At 41.9% G+C, this 20,329-nt stretch overlaps 1 protein-coding gene across 4 annotated transcripts; it reads left to right on the forward strand.

Annotated features, from left to right (window-relative positions):
- The first annotated feature begins 5,706 nt into the window (after positions 1–5,706).
- On the forward strand, positions 5,707–20,131 carry LOC102064352 (lamin-B3). Of its 4 annotated transcripts, XR_012582140.1 has the most exons (13): positions 5,707–6,255; positions 10,246–10,402; positions 11,121–11,246; positions 12,146–12,316; positions 13,252–13,377; positions 13,501–13,721; positions 14,398–14,623; positions 15,290–15,397; positions 16,221–16,337; positions 16,434–16,538; positions 16,672–16,742; positions 18,001–18,032; positions 18,577–20,131. XR_012582140.1 is itself a non-coding variant. In XM_074549276.1 (12 exons), exons 1-12 carry the CDS (start codon positions 5,891–5,893, stop codon positions 18,647–18,649), a joined length of 1,827 nt encoding a protein of 608 aa, XP_074405377.1. In that variant the 5' UTR covers positions 5,707–5,890; the 3' UTR covers positions 18,650–20,131. The 4 variants fall into 4 exon arrangements, 3 of the variants coding, with proteins under 3 accessions (XP_074405377.1, XP_074405376.1, XP_074405375.1); XM_074549276.1 differs by lacking the exon at positions 16,672–16,742; XM_074549274.1 differs by lacking the exon at positions 18,001–18,032 and having other exon boundaries at positions 5,708–6,255.
- Positions 20,132–20,329: the final 198 nt, after the last annotated feature.

A 20,329-nucleotide genomic window follows, 5' to 3' on the forward strand; every position in this document is an offset into this window, starting at 1 on the left:
GTCAAGTGCTTTTGGTATTACCTTCCTAGCAGTTCTCACCACAGAGTCTTTTAATTCCCACTCATGCCACATTAGCCCAGCAGAGCCAGTATAAGATTTTTGAGTAACAAACTATAGCAATGCTTTTAATACTCAGTTTAGATGTATTTGTCTATTGCTTTCAGCATTTTTTTGTATTCCACATGTGTGTTGTTTTGGCTAGTGTCTAAAATATATATAATTTAAATTACATGGAAAATGACAACTCTAAAGCTTCTACTGTTCAAAAAATTGTGAAATATGGATGTTTGCACTTATTATTCCATTGCACACATAACACAATGTCATCCATCTGTACAGCTGGCATGGTCTCTAATGAGGACAGTGGTTAGAAATATGATGGTGTTATTCTTCATTTTACACAGACTTAAGACCATGTGTCTTCACTATCAAACATAACCATGAAATAGTTTGTAATTTCTTGATTTATGGTCATTGCAACAGAAAATTTCAACTTACACTTAACAGTGTGGGCAGAAATGGCAGAGAAAAAAGATTCTGCAAGATATAGCTGCCAAAGGGCCAAACTGAAAAAAAATTAAATCTCTGGTCTGGCAAACAAAAAGCCTCTGTTAAATCACACGTTAACCACCAAATTTCACTCTTTGAACATTAACAGAAAACAGTCATATTTAAAAGAGAAACTCAACACTTCTCTATTTATCTTTGTCCTGAAAAGCAGGTAGACATACCTCTTCAACAGATTCCACTTATATATAATTATTTCCCCAAACCAAGTTCAGCTACACAAATCTGATGACCATGGAGGCCATTCTTTCATCACAACAAAAGTCTTTACTACTCAAGGGAAAATATGTTTGGCTAAACTACAAATTTAAAATCCATTGAAACAGTGCAGAACAACATTTGGCTCATAAATCAGCATTCTGAATAACATATAGCAAAATTGGAAATATCCTGCAGAGGCCCCATGCAAAAACTGCATTTTGGTTCAACATCTCAAAGTTATCAGTAACAGAGCTGCACCTGATTGAATAATGAAAGCAAAATGTTAAATTTCCTGTAGCTAGAATAATGAGAACCCTGACACAGCCTAATCAGTTTTTTGGCCCAGCATTGCATGTGCACAGGGTTCTTGTTTACTCTGAAATAACAAGCCCTCCAGGGCAGAGAACAGTCACACACTGTCACCCTTCACAAGTATGTTATACCCTATCAAGAGTAAAGCCTCTATTAGTAAAAAGGTACAAAGTTCAGCCACAGCACCTTGTCTTTCATTTCTTGGTGTTATGTATAGATCTAAACATAGTAGAAGAAAACTACTGTCTTCTTCTCAGTTTGTGTTCAAATGACTCTAGAATTACCTAAACAATATATTCAAATGGTCACTATTTCAAGTATTTGAATAAATATTTGTCCTTTCTTGTCTCACGAATTCCTTTTAGTGCTTAAGCAAAACAATTTGTGGTTCATTTCCATATATATATGATCCTATACTGTAAGAGCAAAACAAACACACCTTCAAATGGCACAAACTTACTTTTTATCCTAGCTCACAGTTCACAGCCTTAACTAAAATATTAGAATAAGCATTTTGAGATAAACTTATAATACACTGACATGATTATTTTGTGGGTATGTAAAAATATATTTTAGAAAGGATTTAGGTGATTATATTGGGCAAAATTAGAAAATATAAATTTATATTGATAAAGTTTGAATGCAGATAAAGCAAAATAAAAGACTCATTGCAGAGGTAAAATTTCAGTTTATCTACACATAGCTATGTGTTAACAGATATTCTTTCTAAATTGCAAAATAACATATCCCCATTGAGACTATGGATATGAATATTGAACTCCTGAGCTTGTCTACCACTTTCTTTTCATGCAACAGTGACCTGTTTTCCTCATTCTGTGACGGCCCTCACTTTTGTGATTGTGCAAAACAAGATGTTACTGAGAGCTATGTGGAAGAGGCAATATTTGGTGAATAAACAGGGGCTCTGAGGAAATCAATTAAATTGCAAAGCGTGAGCAACAGACAAAGGTCAGCAGGACCTGCCCTTGCTGTAATGGCTCACTGGGAAGAGCAAAGCAGGTGGCCTGTGTGCCACAAGAGACTTGTGCACATCACTACATGAGCACCCACCACAATGCACACCAACATGGAAATGGAAGAGAACATAAGGAGCAAACCAGGAGAAGGAATGAAAAAATCAAACGTTGGAAGAAATGCATGATGCAGCATGGGGATGAATACCAGTAACACACAGAGTGAGGCTGTGAAAAGAGAAGATGAACACACACTTCACTGTGTACCTTCACACAGCGAGCCAGGTGCTGGGCACAGCAGTAATAATGCCACACCAATACACACCACACATAGCAACAGCTTCTGTGTGTGCAGCTGAGAGCAGTTTGGTCACTGGCAGCTGGAAACCAGGACAGCCCAAGCAAAGAATTTGCCCAGTGTCACCTATAAAAGGCTATTTTCTGGTGTATTTTCTACCAAACAAAACCTATTGTTTACTTCTGTGTCCGGTAAAGCCACAAAAAACTTAATTTTTTCACCTGTTACCATCTTATAGACAGCTGCTTGTTCCACAGCAGACAAAAACCATTATAAGCCAAGTGGCTTGTACTGCTCAATTTAACCAGGCAAATAGAGACATAGGCTGGAGTCCTGCAGAGAAGGATCACTTACACAGTGATGAGCTCTTCAAAGGCCTTTCCCATCTCCATGTGCAACCACCAATGACACAGAAACTGCCCTTTAACCTTTCTGGTGGGTGAGCTCTAATTCTCTCAGGGAAAAGTACCTGCTCTGGTACTGTAGCAACCATTATCAGGCCACCAGAACTCAATTTGTCCTTGTTAGCTCTGGTCACATGGGAGTCACTAGCAGCTCTCTGTAAACAGACTGCTTAGGATTGATATCAATGTTTATTGATATAGTCCAACACCTCAGAGTAATATCATTTGAAACAGTATTACTGCTATGCATGATAGCTCCTCAAGGTGTTATACTGTCCAGTGATACCTTGATTTGTTTCCAGTGGGTGTTTAGGAAAAGACCCTCTTGACTTACAGAGCAGAATAATATCCAGAGAACAACACCAAAATGCCACTTAGCTTTCCATTTTTTATACTGATTCTGCATTTATGTCTATATTTGTTAGTGCAATATTGTCACAATAGCCAAGCCTGATTGCTTACTATGTACAGCCACAATTGCATGCAACCCTTGAAAAGCAGATATGAATTCAAGCATTTTGTATTGGGTCACAAAAAAATGAATTCTAAAAAAAGATACCACAATCAAGAAACTTCACCTTACCAAAGTATGTAGCAGACACGTTGCTATCATCCAAAGAGTGGCAAAGTTACAATAACCAGGCAGGTACAAAATCAGTCCATGGGCCAGCAGAGCCCACAGCTCAGCAAAACCACAAGGAAGCAAAAAGGGTGGGGTGTAGGGGCAGGCAAGAGCTTAAATGCAGCTCCAGCAGCCCTGGGCACAGCGTGGGCAGAAGCCTCAGCTGAGGCTGATTAAGGTCATGATGGCTGTTAGTGCATCAGGAGCCCTGACAACATTTTGGGACAATCACACACATTGCTTACACCTGGAGTTAGTTAGAAGATACCTATAGAAAAGGATAACAAAAAGTTTACTTGATTTTTTCCCCCTACTTTTTCATTGTATTACTTCGTTGTTGTTTTCTTTTTTTCACCTAAATCCACCAACTCAAGTTGAAGGACTTATTAAGATACTTGAAAAAAACCACAATGGTTTTTATTCCAACTTTGTGGCATTTACTAATACCGTCTAAATTTCCCATATCTACATTTTACTGTAAAAGGACTATTTGTATCATATTTTTACTGTGATTTATTCTGGGATGTGTACCTTTTCCCGCATTTCCTCCCCCCTCCCCCCCAATCTCTTAATCCCGGAACATTCCTATACATCTTTAAACTTGAAACAGTGGGGAAGGATGGCACAGGCTTATCTCTGCAGGAATTCCTCAGCTATATTTGTGGTCTAAGCAATACAGACTATCAAAGAAGAAGTCAGAAAAAAAGTCACAAAGAAAAGAATCAGCCACGATTTCATTATGCTTTTTTTGAGCTGCCTTCTTCTGTTCTCGCACAGGGAGAGTAGGTAAAGAATATAAAAGATAAAACTAGTTCGGACTATTTTTGAACTATTTCTTTCAGCTGTTTTTGTTTGCATTATTACAAAGCCTTGGCAGAGAAGGAAAAATATTCTTAGAATAGCAGATTTCTTGCTTTGTCCTGCATGTGTTCCAAAACCGTACAACGTATTTGAACAGCTGGCCAGTAACATGCAATGATCAAGCACGGCAATGACACACGATCACAGTGCTCTTTGTAGAGGACTGAGGTTTCAAAGCTGAAATAAACCCTCAGATGTACACATCTTGTCTTAGAGGTACACGTTCAGATTTAAGCCATGCTTTTTATTTTTATTGAATTGAGCTTTCTATTGGCAATGAAGGACAAACAAGTACTGATTATATCAAAATGGAACGCTGGAACAGCTCTGCAGGAAAGAATTTCCTGGTGGTGTTGCTCGGACAAGAACCAGAAGAGCTTAATCTGGCTCTATGTCGCTCCCATGCTGTACATGGCTTTAGAATCATGACATTATGTTTTGGGTTTTTATGAAAATGTGTAAAGATGCTCAGAAAAATATCCTGTGGATTCACACCTTTGTCTGTATCCTTATCTATGCTGTCATTTTGTATCCAGAGGTATAACTGATTTAATTCTAAACTCCCCAGCTACACTCTTGGGACAAATAGTTGTTCTCCTGCTTGTCCACCTATAAAGAGGAGCTTGAATTTATGCCTACACTCTTCATAAAAGTCTATCTTTACACTTAAAGAACTCTAAGAGGATGCCCAGGCTATTTTTCTGCGTTGCGAATAGCAGCTTAAGCTAAAATCTTAATTGACGTTTCTTGTAACTGCTACAACAAACACTGTAATTTACAGTTATAGTAATGTTCAGATATTTTTATGCTCATACTTAATGAGTTTCCTACAGCATCTGCTCTCATAAATGGAAGTAAAAAAGGGTAAATTAAGTAGCTGGTGGAGAAAACTGATAATTATCACTGTTCACATCACAATTGAAGAAATGCTGAAGCAACCTTCTTAATAAACACCGATTTTTATTAAATGTAATTAGTGTAAGGCTTTACAGGCTGCTTCACACATTTGCCTTCACACAGGTTCTCTTTCTACATCCATTCTTCCTTTTGCTCACGCATCAGCTTTTAAGTAGAACATGTAAGTGGGATGGCTGACAGGAAAGCTAAAACGCCCACGAAGAGCAGAACGGTTATTTTCATCAGCTGAGCAATTTGCAAAAAAAAAAAAAAATCCCAGACACAACAGTCAGAGCACTGACGCAGCAGCATGCTGGAGTGTGAGCATCACTGCAGCTGTCATGCATCTTCCTAAAGCTGCGATTTTGGTTTCGCCCCGACCCCTTGCACCGGTCTGCGAGAACGCAGGGCTGCGGTGGGTTTTTCCTTCCCCGCCTTCTCCGGGCAGCACCATTGGACTGATAAGATGCAGCAAGACACATGTGAAAGATAAAGCAAAGGGGGGGCTGGGGGAGAGAGAGAGGAGGAGAAGAAAGGGGGAAGAAAAAAAAAAAAAAAAAAAAAAAAAAAAAGTGTTTTCTCCCGGGCTCGGCCGGGCCGGGGCGGCCGCAGGGCGCAGCCCGAGCCCTTTAAGCTGCCCACCCCGGGCGCGGGCCGGCGGCAGCTGGACGCTATTTATACCGGGGCGGCGGCGGCGCTCGGTGTCCTGCGCGGGGCGGTCCCGGCGGCGGCGGGGCCCGGAGCGGAGGCTGCCATGGCCACGGCGCTGCCCCCCACGCCGGCTAGCGGGAGCCGCTCCGCTAGCCTCGCCGCCGGGTCCCCGCTGAGCCCGGCGCGGCTCAGCCGGCTGCAGGAGAAGGAGGAGCTGCAGCAGCTCAATGACCGCCTGGCCGCCTACATCGAGCGGGTGCGGGCGCTGGAGGCCGACAAGTCGGTGCTGCAGCAGCGGCTGAGCGAGCACCAGGCGGGCAGCGACCGGGAGATGGGCTGCCTGCGGCTCCGCTATGAGAACGAGCTGGCCGACGCCCGCCGGGCGCTGGACGACATCGCCATCGAGCGGGCCACGCTGCAGGTGGAGCTGGGCAAGATTGGCGAGGAGCACCGGCAACTGCACGTCAGGTCGGTGCTCCGGCCCCGAGCAGGCCTCCCGGCCTGGGGACACCCCGGGGAGCCGCTTCTTCGGGGCTCCGGCGGGATGAGGGGAAGGGGATGCTGCTGGCAGCAGCCCGTGGGCTGCGGGAGGAGTGTGGGTGATGTTTCGTGTCCAGGTCGTGCAGTGTGATAACCCCGAAGGTGGTGCACTCTGGGGTTAGGAGATATCTGGATGCCTATTCCAAAGGTGTGCTGGGGTTACACTGCTGAGTGCCTCTGATGCTATAGGGTCACATCAGCACCTCCCTGGGATGGGCATGGGACTCCTGCAGATCGTTTACTGCTGAGTGCCCTTCTGGCCTATGAATCCATAGATGCATGGGTCTGGCACCATGCCTGTGTTTACAAACACTGAAGATGGTGGCAGTTATATAGAAAGTTATGGAGGAGTGTTTGTATGGAGTCAGTCCATCTTTTTTGGGCTGTTTAGCTCAGACTTTGCCCAAAGGGGTATATAAATAGAATATAGTTCTGGGAGCAGTATGGCTTACCTGGTCCAGGTTGGTTCTGCTCAAAAGTTTTCCTAGTGGCTTTTAAGTCTGAGATGAGCTGCCTGCTGTTTTAGCTTGGCTTTCTTGTAAGCTGGAATAATCATCTTGACTAAGCTCACCAAGTCTGAACAAAGGCAATGTGAGTGCTGTCCCATCCTCCAAAAGGAGGTGTGTGAGCAAGTGTCCCATCCCAACAAGCTTCCTCTATAGAAATATACAGCCTGCTAGCACTGCTAGTTACTGTAGTGCCCCATTGTACCCCCATATCAGTTATAGACTTGTAATAATTTGGATGTCCGCAGTCCCCTCACATCTTGTTATAAATCTGTATCAGAGCAAATTCAGGCACCAGCTTCTTTAATGCCTGGAGGAAGTATTGCCTCCTCGTAGACTCAAGTAGCTGGTCTACTTGGGAATCAAACACATTTTTACTGTAAGCTTCTGTTTTCAGCTGCATAGTTGTTGGGCTTGTCTCTGTCATGCTAGGTTTTGGCTCACAGATCTGTTTCATAAATCTAACCAGCCACTTGAGTGGACAGTGAGGAGAGGGGTAATGCCTGTTATAAGACTTTTCTGCTGCTCTTTGTGTTTGTATAACTCTGGCTTTGTTTGTAAAGCTTTAGACTTGGCAGATATGCAATTCTCTACACTGTTGGGTTGGGTTTTTTCCTTTACAGTAACCAGGTCTTAGAAGTGGTTAAATTTACAGCCCATGGGAAATGATACATGGTACATATTGGCTTCTGAAGGGACTAGACTGAAGTCCTAATATTAATGTGTGTTGTATCTGGGCTGCCTAACTGCAAATGTCTCAGATGGCTTGGAATAAACTTTGAGGGTATCGTGTCCTTAGACATATACACACCCTTTAAATAACCTGGTGGCTGTTTAACTCTTATAGAATGAAATGTCACCAGATAATTTCCCAACAGCATTAACTATTGGCCCTTATTATTCACTGATTAAGAAACTCAAGGTTTTTGACAATAATAAACTGATTGCATTTGGGTTTTTTTCTTACTACTTAAACAATGGTGACTGGAAGCAGGCCAAAGCTGTTTGGGGAGGAGGAATTGTAGATAAGCATATTGGTTGAATTTGGAGCCTCAGGAAGGTCAAAGCAACTGCAGTAACACAGCAGAGAAAGACAAGACCAGTTCCTTTTGTGCACCAGAGAAATGTGGATGTGCATTTTGCTGCTGAACAAACACAGTGTAGCAGCTAAGATTGTAAGAATGAATTCTCTACCTGCTGCTGACATCCTCTGGCCTTGATAAACTGGAGTCTGTTTCAAATACACCTGATATCTTTTGGTAAAATTGTTTAAATTCTCCAGTTTAAGCCTATGTGACATCCTGATTCACAAGGAATGTGATTGGCAGTGCCTTAAAGTTTTTACTTGTAATTGATAGTCTGTAGGCCACACTTAGCTCTGGAATGGTTGGTATATGGAATGTGGCAGAGTACTGTAACTGTCACTGCTTGCTGCACACGGGTGTAAAGTGGTGTTCTGAACCCCAAACTTGGATTAAAGGGGTAGTAAATGCTCTTGTCAAAGTCAGATTTGTTAATTTGTTGCTCTTAAAGATGAAATGTCTCATTCCAGGGTTCTTTGAAAATAGTATTTTTCAGGAAAGAAAGCAGGAAACCTGAGCCTGGCTGTGAGATGTTTACATTGGAAAGTGAACTCTTAAAACAGATACTATTGAAATTTCTTTTTGCACACACTTTGATTGCAGAATGAAATTTATATTATTGTAGGATGAAACAGTCAGTATTATGCAGTGTTATTGACGTACTTAATATCGTATGCAATACATTGATAGGGGTAGCAGAGACCCTAAAAGGAAGGTAAATAATTAATATCTAAAAAAGAAAGAAACCTTGAACTACAGCATGTTATCTTGTTTTTCACTGTTAGTAGAGCTATGTTTTTCCTAGAGACTGAGTAAAGAGTAAATAACTTCTAGCACAACACAGTCAACAAAAGCCTCTGAAGAGCAGGGCTAGAAAAGGCCTTGAGCAAGCACCTGATGTAGCCACATTCCCCAGGCCTGTGCTGGAACCAGCCATACCTGCATCTCTTCCAGCAGATTCTGTGTAACCCTTATTTTAAATTCCAGATGATGGAGATTCCAGAATATCCCCCCCCAGGCAGTGTGCTTCAGTGGTGAACTGCCAGTTTCCTCTCCCTAACATCTAACCCAAGTATTCCTCCCTGCAATTTCAGCCTGGAGCTTCCTGTCTTTCCTGCAATAGACATGGAAAATAGATTCCCTAACTCTATGCAGTGGTCCTTCATGCATTTAAAAATTGTTCTGTCTCTTGTCACTATTCCCTTCTCTAGACTAAACAACCCTTAGTATTTTCCAATCTTTCCTTGCAGTTCAAGCTTTCTGAAGTTGATCAATCCTGCAGAATTGCTTTGGACTCTTGCCAACTGGTCTCAGGTATCCCTGGAAAACTCATTGTATGAGTTGACACAACTTTGCCACTTGGCAGAACTGGTGTTGCCAAAATAAATTGAGGACTTCCTTTACTCTTTGTAATCTCAAATACAAGTTTTGAGCAGGGACTCTGACTCTGGATAGTGGGCAGGCAACTGGAAGGATTTTAAAAGTTGGAGCAGTCTGGGGAATTATGGCAGCGTTCTTCCCTGACGGGAGCTCGTTGTGGGTCCTTCTCTCACTTCTCCACTGTGGTGCCGATGGCCACTGAAGGGTGTTGGCCATCCAGGTGGTGCGTGCGGTTCCACTGCGGTATTGGTCTGGAGATGAGATGGATATTTGATATTGATATTTGCCCTGAAAGCCAAGCTCCCCTCACGCTGTGCCTGCCCTGCGGTGTGAGGGAGAGGAGGGAGTCCCTCGCGGCGGTGGCTGAGGGGCTGTAGGCGGCAGAGCCCCGGCGGGGCAGCTCCCGGGCCGGCCGCTGGCCGCCGGGGGACAAAGCTGCCTGTGTGCTGCGGGGAGGAGGAGCGGCACCGCCGGCAGCCGCAGCCGCGCTCCGCCCCGTCAGGGTCCCGAGCTGCCCTCACGGCCCGGCGCGGCCCGGGCTGCCCGGCCGGGCCGTGCGGGGCCCTGAGGCGCTCCCTGCGGGGCTGGGGCCGCCTGTGCTGCGGGGGTGTCCGTGCAGGATTGTCCGGCCCCGGTCGCTGAGCGTGCCCAGCCCTCCCCGTGCAGCCGGGGGCCTGTGCCGTCCCTTTCCTCTCCCCTCGGGAATGCCGTGGAAAATAGCTGGCTTCCGCTTGGGCTCCGCTCTGAACGAGCTGGAAAATGGGTCAGGAATCTCTCCGGTGTAACAAATGATGCTTGTCGGAGGGCCCGGTCTGGTTTGTTTTCTGCTCTCACCGTGAGCCTGACAAACCTCTCCTGTCTTTAACCACGGAGCCCTCTGAAGGGAAACAGATTGAGGACAAATTCTCCCACGCTAGCTGCACTTAACAGTGTAAAACTCTCTCCTGTAGGAATTCCAAAAAGGAAAGTGATTTAAACGTGGCCCAGGCTCGTGTGAGAGACCTCGATGCCCAGCTAAATGCAAAGGAAGCTGATTTAGCAATAGCCCTGAATGAGAACCGGACTTTGGAGAATGAGCTCCGTGAATTAAAGGATCAAGTACTCAGTGTAAGGCTTGCTGTTGGAATCTAAACTTGGGTTTTCCTCCTGCAGTTTTTGCTTCATTTTCCTCAGTTATTGATATTTAAAAGCAGAGAAGGCCTGGTAACTATGACAGTGACAGGTGGACAAAAACCTTGCTGACAGCAAATGCTACTGATGGTGGTTTCCTTAAAACTTCCACCTAAAGGTTGTAGGTACCTTTAATTCTATGAACATAGGATGTAATGTTTCTTGTTCCAGAGTCAAAGCAAGATGAAATGTTCTGCTATAGTCCCTGTAGCATTCTCTAACACATCAGAGAAGTGTGTAATACTGAAAGTGTATATTAATTTGTCAACAAAGGCTGTATTTAGAGGATTAAGTGTCAAAAAATTATATTAGTAGGAAGAAGTTTGGAATAATTACAGTTTAAAAGGGGAGAAATATATATGAATAGTACAATTGATTCATCAGAAGTCTACTTTGAGGAGTCAAATTTAGCTGGTGGGATTAAGGGCTGTTCTATATTTCCCTTGTGGGAAATCTAGTCTACATAACAACTAGATAGGATACTATCTGTTGCTGATATTTGGATCCCACTGACACAGGAACTTAAGAGTAACCCACTTCATTCAACCAATGTGTTTTGATTGCTGGGGTAATTAAGTTGAACGACCTGTAACAAATTTGCTGCCTAATTTGAAAAAATACCTCTTAATTTTGATAACTCTGTCTGTCTTTCCAGCTTAATCTGTCACTGGAGGATACTAAAAAGCATCTCCACAGTGAAATGTTGAGGAGGGTGGACCTAGAAAACCGTATGAAAACATTGCTGGAAGAAATGACGTTCCAGAAGCACCTTCATGAAGATGTATGTTTTAGCTTATTAACAAGGCATCTTTTTAGGTGTCCATGATCCTTGGATGCACTTAAAGCCCATCTTAACATTGCTTTTTTCTCTAAAAAGTTAACTAGCAACCTGTGGCAGCCCATCAGCTCATAACATCCACCTAAATAGGAAGGCTCAAGAAAGTACTTGACCTCATGTTAACTGGGATAGTACCAATAGGTATCTGGGATATGAGAAATTTCTTAGGCTGCTTTTCTAAAGAGAACTGAAATCCCAATATATTATGTTGTGTAGGTGATAGTGCCTATATTAGTTACTGTTAAATGGTTCCAGATGTTTACTTGAAGCCTAAAGTATGAGAAGTTAAATCTTCTTGAAGCAACTTGTGTTCCCAAATTTCTTGGCACTTCTCAGAGGTGTCTGGTAACCCTTGTGAGAGAAGTCAGTACATACAACTAAATGAATAATTGATATATGAATGTAAACCAGCTTCCTTCTTACTGGTAGGAATCTCAAAGTGTGCAGTTTGATAGAGAACTCTAATTTTTCTAACTAACTGCTACTACTTTTTGAATAAAACAAGAACAGGTGAAGTAACAGTGCTTAATGAAACTGAACTGTATATGCATGTGTTCTAAGTTACAAAACCAAACAATCTATCTAGTTCAAAGCATTAGTCTTGCAAATTAAATATTTACTATATTTTAGTTTAAGCAATGTTGGCAGTGAGGTGGAAAAACAATAGTGAGGCAGCAAGGTGGATGTGCCAGCCTTAATGGGTGAATAAGATATGCATAAAGATGAATTACTGTGTACTCAGTGATAAATCTGCTTCAAAAGGGATGGACTTGTGAAGCTGGTACACTAAATCCAGTTTCAAACTGTATTGGCTTGTTTATTCTCTGAGAAATTTTTTCCAGGAGCTCAAGGAGACAAAAAGAGTCCATGAGAGCAGGATAGCAGAAGTAGAATCTGGCTGTCAAAGAGAATTTGAGAGCTTGCTCTCAGATGCTCTGCAGGGGCTCAGGAAACAGCATGAAGAACAAATTCAAGGCTACAAAGAGGAGATGGAGCGAACATTCAGTGCAAAGGTGAGTTTGGAAAAGATGACAGTAAAACAAAACTGAAGTTCTCTGCACCTTGACATAATTAAGGTCACACTGGCAAACACAGCTGATAATGGAGCCCCTGCATTCACTGCACAGCTTCTTGGCCTAAGTTGTTATGGAATTTCAAAGCAGTGTCAAATTTGACAGTAGGATTTCTGCCAGCATTTGATCCCAAACAAAACTGGTTCAGGCATAAATACAGGGAGGGATTAAAGGTTGGTCATATTTCAGACTTCTGACAGATTCAGGACCAAGGTGTGTTATGTTTGTATTAAGCAATTTCAGTCTTGAATAAAATCTAACTTTTCCTACACACCAACTTGCATGCCAACTCAGGGAATTCCTTTGGGTGTCTGTATTTGTTTCCACTGAAAATTCTGTAAGGGAAATTTTCTGTTTCCACTGAAAATTCTGCTCTTGAAGGAGCACTTTATCCTTTCTTGGGATATCTCAAGACTGAGGTATTTGTAGAACAATTCAATGCTCCTTGTAAAAATGCAGGAACTCTTTACTAATAGACCTTTTGGTGAAGAGTAATAACAGTTTGATTTGTACACCCAATATCCTGCAGTTCTACACTTTGACAAGCAGCTTGTAAACATATTCTCCATTGGTCTTCTGGAGAATCAATTTACTTAATATCCATACAAAGTCCTCATACATTACTAACTGAAATACCCTAATCCAGAAATCTTCGCTACCTGATTATTGCTGACTTTCTGATATAAATGTCAAACTTGTGTAAACCTCCCTGGAAAGCTATACAGAACTTTCTGACCTGGACTTTATTGTTATCTGCACACTTCAGGAAAAGATAACTATTTCCAGGTGTAACAGGTGAAAATTATTTGGTGTTCCTTCCTTGTTTATAATACATGATAATGTGCAACTCAGGACTAACAGTGACTTATTCACAGGTGGAGAATGCCCAGCTGACTGCACAAAGGAACTGTGAGTTTGCCAATGCTGCTCGGGAGGAGCTGATGGAAAAACAGAAGAAAGTGGATACTCTGCTTTCTCAAGTTAATCAATATCAAAGCCAGGTTCTGTCTTTATTTGTATAACCTTATTATTTTAATTTATTCTCAATTCAAAATATTGGCCTCTTCTCTCTAATCTTCACATATGGTTTAAAATTTTTTTTTCCCCTCTCCCCTTAATTTTAGACTGTTGCTTTGGAGAGCAAATTAAAGGAGCTACAGAATTTGCTGGATTACGATCGTGATCTCCATCGACGGCGTATGGCTGAAAAGGAGGAAGAAATTGCACAAGCTCAGAGGCAGGCACAAGCACAGCTGGAAGAGTATGAGCAGCTCTTAGATGTGAAACTGGCTCTAGACTTGGAAATAAATGCGTACAGAAAGATGTTGGAAGGAGAGGAACAGAGGTAGGCTATGATCTTCATTATGAGAACTTGCTTCATTCAAGTCCTCTACACTAACTCTATCCTTCAGAATGAGAAACAAACATTAAGCACATCATTAATACAGTATTTCAGTTACTGAAGCATCATCTTCTGTAAATGGCACTTATGTCCCACATCTACCACATGGTGTAGTAAGATGAAGTAATGTCATAAATCCAGCTGATAAAATTCAAAGGTCCATTAAACATTCCTCAGCTTTCTCAAAGTGCAACATCTTAGAGATGAAGAGCATTCAAGTTCCATGAATGAAGCTGGGAACTTGGATCAACTCCTGTCTATGCAGACATGGTATCTTGCATGCATGGTGAGAACATGCACTCTCAATACATGCCAGGAAGGGTCAAAAGCTTAAAATGATTTTCACAAGCCTTGTGTCTGTTGAGACTTTAAAGGAATATTTAGTGCAGTTGTGAATCTTCTCTTATCAATATGAGCCTGCTCTGGACTCTGGGGCTGTCTTCCAAACTAAACAAACCACTTAGCTACTCTTGGCAATAAAAGTAAAGTTTTGTATTTAAGACTCCATGGGAAGCTTGGATATAGGAAGCTGTTAGGCCTGGTTGTAGTGGGAGGGCAGGCATGAAAAGAAGCAAAGCACAGCAGATACTCAGGTGAATGTTATCTGACTCCCTTCTAGGCTAAAGCTGTCACCCAGTCCATCTTCACACAGCACAGCAATTCAAGCAGCAAGCCAGGGCCGACGATTCCTGCATGGGAAGAAAAGGAAAATCAAAGAAACCAAGAAGAGGGAGCGTAGTGCTGCACTTAAGACTATTCAGCATGTTTCAACTACTGGAAATATATCTATTGAAGAGATTGATGCAGATGGGAAATTTGTCAGGCTTAAAAACCACTCTAATGAGGTACTTGCATTTCAAGTCTGCATTGTAATGTATCGCTGCTCAGGGATGGCTTTGGCTTAGTGACAGACTAGAGACTGACCTTTGGGTACTGCAGGTGCTCTGTTCCCAGGGCTGTCTGGGACATGCTTTTGGGTGCAGGTGCAGGGACTTCTATTATGCAGAAATTGAACATCAAATTCAGGCTAACACTACCAGGAGTACTACTCACCTTCGATGAACTAAATAGGAAAAAAACTATCCAATAGTAAATTGGATAGTTTTCAAATTAGTTGAAAATACTTAAAACAGCTGAAAGGTTAAATACAGTTGGTGATATCTAATCTATGCAGAGGGTTTATCTGGCCAATTAGCTAATTCTTCCACTTAGTTTAGTTTGAAAATCCAGAACTATTAGAGTTCATCATCAGGACTTCAAACATATGGCTTGTAGTTTAGCCATTATTAAAGTACCTGAAATACAGAATGGCCCATGAAGTTTTAAGGTGCTCATAAATATATATGTATATGTAGTTGGTAGGTGGCCATGGCAAATTGCTTCTCAAAATCATCCAATACTTGTATGCTACATGAGTGGGATTAAAACTGGACCATGAGTCTGGGAAGAACCTTGTGTTTGAATTATCTGGTGTTGGTCTGTAATGCTGAGAGAAATTTCTTGTCTCACAGGATCAATCTCTACATGGCTGGGTGTTGAGACGACGTATTGGAAGTGTGGCAGATGTTAATTACAAGTTTCCTTCAAGGTTCACTCTTCAGGCAGGCCAAGAAGTTACAGTAGGTATTGGGTTTGTAAAGCTCCCTCAGAGCCCTGCTCTTATGTTAGATGTCAGTAGAGGTTCCTGTAATATGGAAAACTAAATAGACTCCAACTGTCTAAAGAACTAAAGCTCTTATGTGTTGATAGATAGGGGGAAAATCCTTGAAGCGACTTGATCTGAAATGCTAATTACATTTCCTTTAAAGCTTGAACTGAACTTGGATCATCCCAGAGTGGAGTGTGCTCTAATTGTAAACAGAATCATTGTATTCTAGGAGTTTTTTAGGTTTTCCCATACTCCTGTGACTTGATAAAAGTTGTGTGGAGACTCAGACTCTTGCTAAAACCTTTAGCCTACTCCAGGTCAGCAATGCTGACTTCATGATTTGTAGTACTAACAGAAATACTAGCTCTAAAATCGTACTCTAAGTACATGTAGATGGTGATCAAAGAGCTGCTACTCCAAACTGTGGAGGAGTTTGTTCAACAGATCAGTGAGTGACTCCAGGTGGGAGGCTCTTGCACACACAAGTTGCTGCCCTGAGCATGTCTATGACTATGGCTTGGCTCTGTGACTCAAATGCTCTGTGTGGCCAAGCAGGGCTACCTCTACACTGGACAGAAGCTGTTAACAGCCTTTTCTGCACTGCTTTACAATCTTCAGGTAGAAAATCTTTACCAACTATTCTTGGTAGTCCTGAAAAGAACTAACTTGCCAGGGATTACAGTGGTTCTCCTACTGGATGTCTGTGGTATTAAAATACTTAATTATATATGCTAGACTGAATTGTTATCTGACTATAGAAGATCCTTCAGAAGCTCACAGTAAATCTGTTGCAGATCTGGGGTGCAGCTGCTGGTGTTAGCCCAGGTCCTAGTGATCTGGTATGGAGGTCTCAGAAATCTTGGGGAACTGCAGATAATATTGGTGTTACACTCATCACCAATGATGGTGAGGTAAGTGAAATAATAAAATGCTTCTACTGTCCTGATGCTAAACTTGTTTGTGCTTAATTCCTGTGGGGTCTTGGTGGGAATTCAATTGTATTCTAGGAGCTTGCAGAGAGGAAGATAATGCTTGTACCCAGAGAAGAAGAAAGTGAGCAAGATGATGATTATGAAGAAATAACTGGAAGTGAAGCAGAGTTTGCATCTCAGGTGAGCTGCCTGAAGTTTACATATATGCTGTCAGTAGAGTCATTTAATGGCCATTTCTTTTCCTTACTGAATGAAAATACTTCTTCAAGTACTCTTCATATCCCACAACTCTTAATGTTTTTCTTGATGTCAGACCAAAAGAAGAAGAAAAAAGAAATGTTGTTTGGTTTCATGATAGTGGTTCCTGTGAGCATCCTTAAGCAGGTGAGATGGTGAGAATCATGCTTGTCACCTCATAGAAAATTTGCTTCATCAGTAGTGCTGCAGTCTCTTGTCCCATGTAGGATGTAGCTTGCATGGCTTTGCACCAGAAATGCAACTGAAGTTCTGCTTATTCTCTGAGTATGGTCAAACAGTAGCATTAATTGTTTGCTATCTTATTACTGACACATGGAAAATTCAACCTTTAATGTCCATATCATCTACCTATCTGACTGTGAATTAAAGCTGTTATCCCAAGAACAGAATGCAAACACTGACTACTTCTGTGGGATGAAGGGACTTCACATTCCAGTGTCCCTAAATTGCTTTTAAGACAATTTCAGTGTGAACTTAAGGTCAGTATACTTACAAACTTTTGGCTATCAACTTGCATGGTGTAATATCTTGTTCAAGATATCCAGCCCTCTCAAATGCCTTGTGACTGACTGTAATACAAGTCTGAACTGGTGCATTTTGGATGCTCCTACTGTACTTTGATATACTTTTAGCTATCTTTAATTGCTGAAATGATCTAAACCAACTAATATGAGGGCTTTAAGTTGGTCCTAACCAAACAATTATAGACTGTACTGAATTCAAGTTGGTTTGTGTCTTGACCTGAAACAGTACTATGGTACAAACTCCAAAGCCTGAGAGCAAGGGGATGCTTAGCTAAAACCTCTTCTTCCTACTGGCAAATGTTCAGCTCCTGCAGCTCTTCCTAAAACTGATTCTACACAGTTACAAGGAGGGTCACATCTTACTGCACTAGGTTAAAGCTCCCACTACCATTTCATAGATATTTTCATCATGTATCTGTCTGAAAACTAACTTAAAAGTACCTTAGTACTGTCTTTCTGCAAAAAAAAGGTACCTAAACAGGCAGTTACTGCTGGGTTTTGGGTTGTTTTTCCTTTTAAACAAAATCTGGTTAAATATCTGTTACTACAATACCATGTGACTTAAAGGATGTTTGTCAGTCTCCTGACTTGCATGCACATTCTTGTAATATTTTCAGTCTCACTGAAGAATGGTGAGACCCTGTTAAATAGGCTATTGAGGAGGCCTATAATGCTGTTCTGCCCTTTGGGCTCTTAGTGGTACAAGCTTCCACTCATACTCAGAGTAGGGCCTCTCCTCAAGGATGGCTTCTTTTTATTTTAAAAGGCATTTTTTGAATTTACTTATATGACTTGTTCAATAATCAGTGATGGAAAGCAAAAGTAACATTTTTCCTTACACTTCTAATCTGTTTTATCAGCAACTTTACAATACAGTTGTGTGCCATTTATGGTAAGAATCAATTCTAATACTTCCAATCAAATTTTAATGTCATTCCTGTTTGCTGAATTCCTGTCAACCTTTTGATATTAGTATCTATATGCTTCTGCTGCCTTGGTAGTACTGAAATGGCTGCTTAGTAAACAGAAGTTACCTTGTTGCCTGCAGTAAAATAATGGGAAGAATGCATGCTGTGCTTTAAAGGAAGGCAGTGTTTCCCTGTTTTGCTTCTGCTTTTACCATCCTAACGAGGGCAGCACGTATCTGCATGCCACTGAAGTTCTGCTGCTTGGGGAGAGAGGAAGTGATGGGCAGTCTGACAGCCTTTCATTTAGGAAGGCACAGGCTCGTGTATTGCATGGATTTCAAGACTTGTGTAGTACAGTTCATGTACTGCCTCTTGAAAATCCACTCTGCTTTGTTAATAAGTAACTAAATCTACAAAGTGCTGAAAACCCTATCTGCCTATATGAGGCTCAAGTAGGTAACCAGCAAGAAATACTTAAGTTTGTACACATGCTAATTAGCCTAATGTTTTCATGTTTTCTCTCTGCAGCAAAATGAAGATCCCAGCTGTTCTGTCATGTAATGTGGACAATAATCTGAAAACACATCTCAGTCCCAGGTGACACAGACTGTATGTGTATTGACATCTTCTGTCATATCTGGAATTTGGAACTCACATATTCCATCTGATGTCTTTGTAAGAAGCATTGTCCATAACATGATGGAATCTCCTGCCTTCTGATACTGGGCCCTGGCCTTGGATTCACTGATTCAAAGAGCAGTAGAGTACAAGCTCCATGTGAAGTTGTTTTTACTTTTACACAAGGATCTGGTTTCTGTGACCTGCTGAAACAGAAGGGTACAGAGTTTACAAAGCTTCTAAACATGTGCCCTAGGATACTTGACAATGAACATGAGGCTGCCTCAGCTTTCTCAATATTCTGACATGGAGTTCTCCAAAGATAATTTCTCTTTCCAGCCTGAGTGGGAAACATGGGACTGATCATACCTTTGCACCTTGAGCAAGTCCGAAGTAAAACACTGTCCTGAAGAGTGATGAGTGGTCTGAAATGTTTCCTGCTCAGATCCTGATGCAGAGATACATAAAACTGGTCTGGGTCACTTCCTAGAGTGAAACACTTTAGAATTAAAAGCAAGTTGTCAAAAATATTCCTTCCTGTTATTAAATGTTACTGTTTCTATAGTCTAGCACCTATTGTATTGTATATTCCTAGGTACAGTGTATCACAGCAGAGCTGTGCCAGCCTTAACTTAGACAAATGTATCCTGAAAATGTGAAAAAGCATCTCATTCTGGCAGAGCAGGTACTGTGACCTGTGCTGCTGGCACTGTTTGATTGGTCCCAACAGCTTTCTAAGGGGCTGGAGAGAAACATGCTAAGTCAAAACTCAAAGCTAGAAAGCCCCAACTGTAGTGAAAAGCACATCAAACTCGCTGCTCTTGGAGCCCTTATGTGCTAAATCTCCATGCAGGCTGCAGCTGTGTCTGTCTATGGGACAGCTGGGGGAAGCTGGTTATGGGCCACTGTGCAGCTCCCTGTCACTCTGGTAGCTCTGTGCTCCATGGAATGCTGTCCTGTCACCCTCAGGAGGGGACAGTCAGCCCCAGGGCACTGCTGTCACTCTGTCCCTCCTCTAAACTGCTCCCCTGCTGGCCCTGGGGGAAAGGAAGGGCCACCTGAGAGCAGGGGAGCAGCTGAGCCTGCAGATTTCTCTCAGTGCTGCAGTAGTGTTTTGACTGTCTCTTACCTTGCCAAAGTGTTCAGTTCCAAATTCAAGACCTGCTCTGTGTGAGGATGAAGGTGCTAATGTGAGGTTTTCCTATGCTAGCTTAAACTCTTGTATTATTTAAGAATTCTAATTTTGAGACATCAAGAGTAGATGCTGGTTTAAGACTTGGATTTTAGCAGATCCAAATTATTGTTCCATCTCAAACAATAGAAATAGCTGTTGCTCTAACTTTGCTGTATTTATCTTTATTTCTTAAAACTTTTTTAACTATTAAAGATATTTTTCATGTATATAAAAGCAGTCTTGGATTTAAATATTTGCAGATTAAATAATAAAGGTTTGTCTGTTCATTGATTTCTGTTGAGTGGTTCAAAAGACTTTGCTGTAATAAAACTGATGATATTAGGGACTGCAGAGAGGAGAAGCCTTCAGCAATGCATTATGCTCTCCTGTTTATCACTTGAACTAGAGCTGAACTGCTATGAGCTTAAGAGGAATCTTCAGTAGACAGCTTCCCTGTAAAGAATCCAGCTCCCTTCTCAAATCTGTCTT

Source organism: Zonotrichia albicollis, chromosome 11, assembly GCF_047830755.1.
Source record: "Zonotrichia albicollis isolate bZonAlb1 chromosome 11, bZonAlb1.hap1, whole genome shotgun sequence".
Taxonomy (NCBI): domain Eukaryota; kingdom Metazoa; phylum Chordata; class Aves; order Passeriformes; family Passerellidae; genus Zonotrichia; species Zonotrichia albicollis.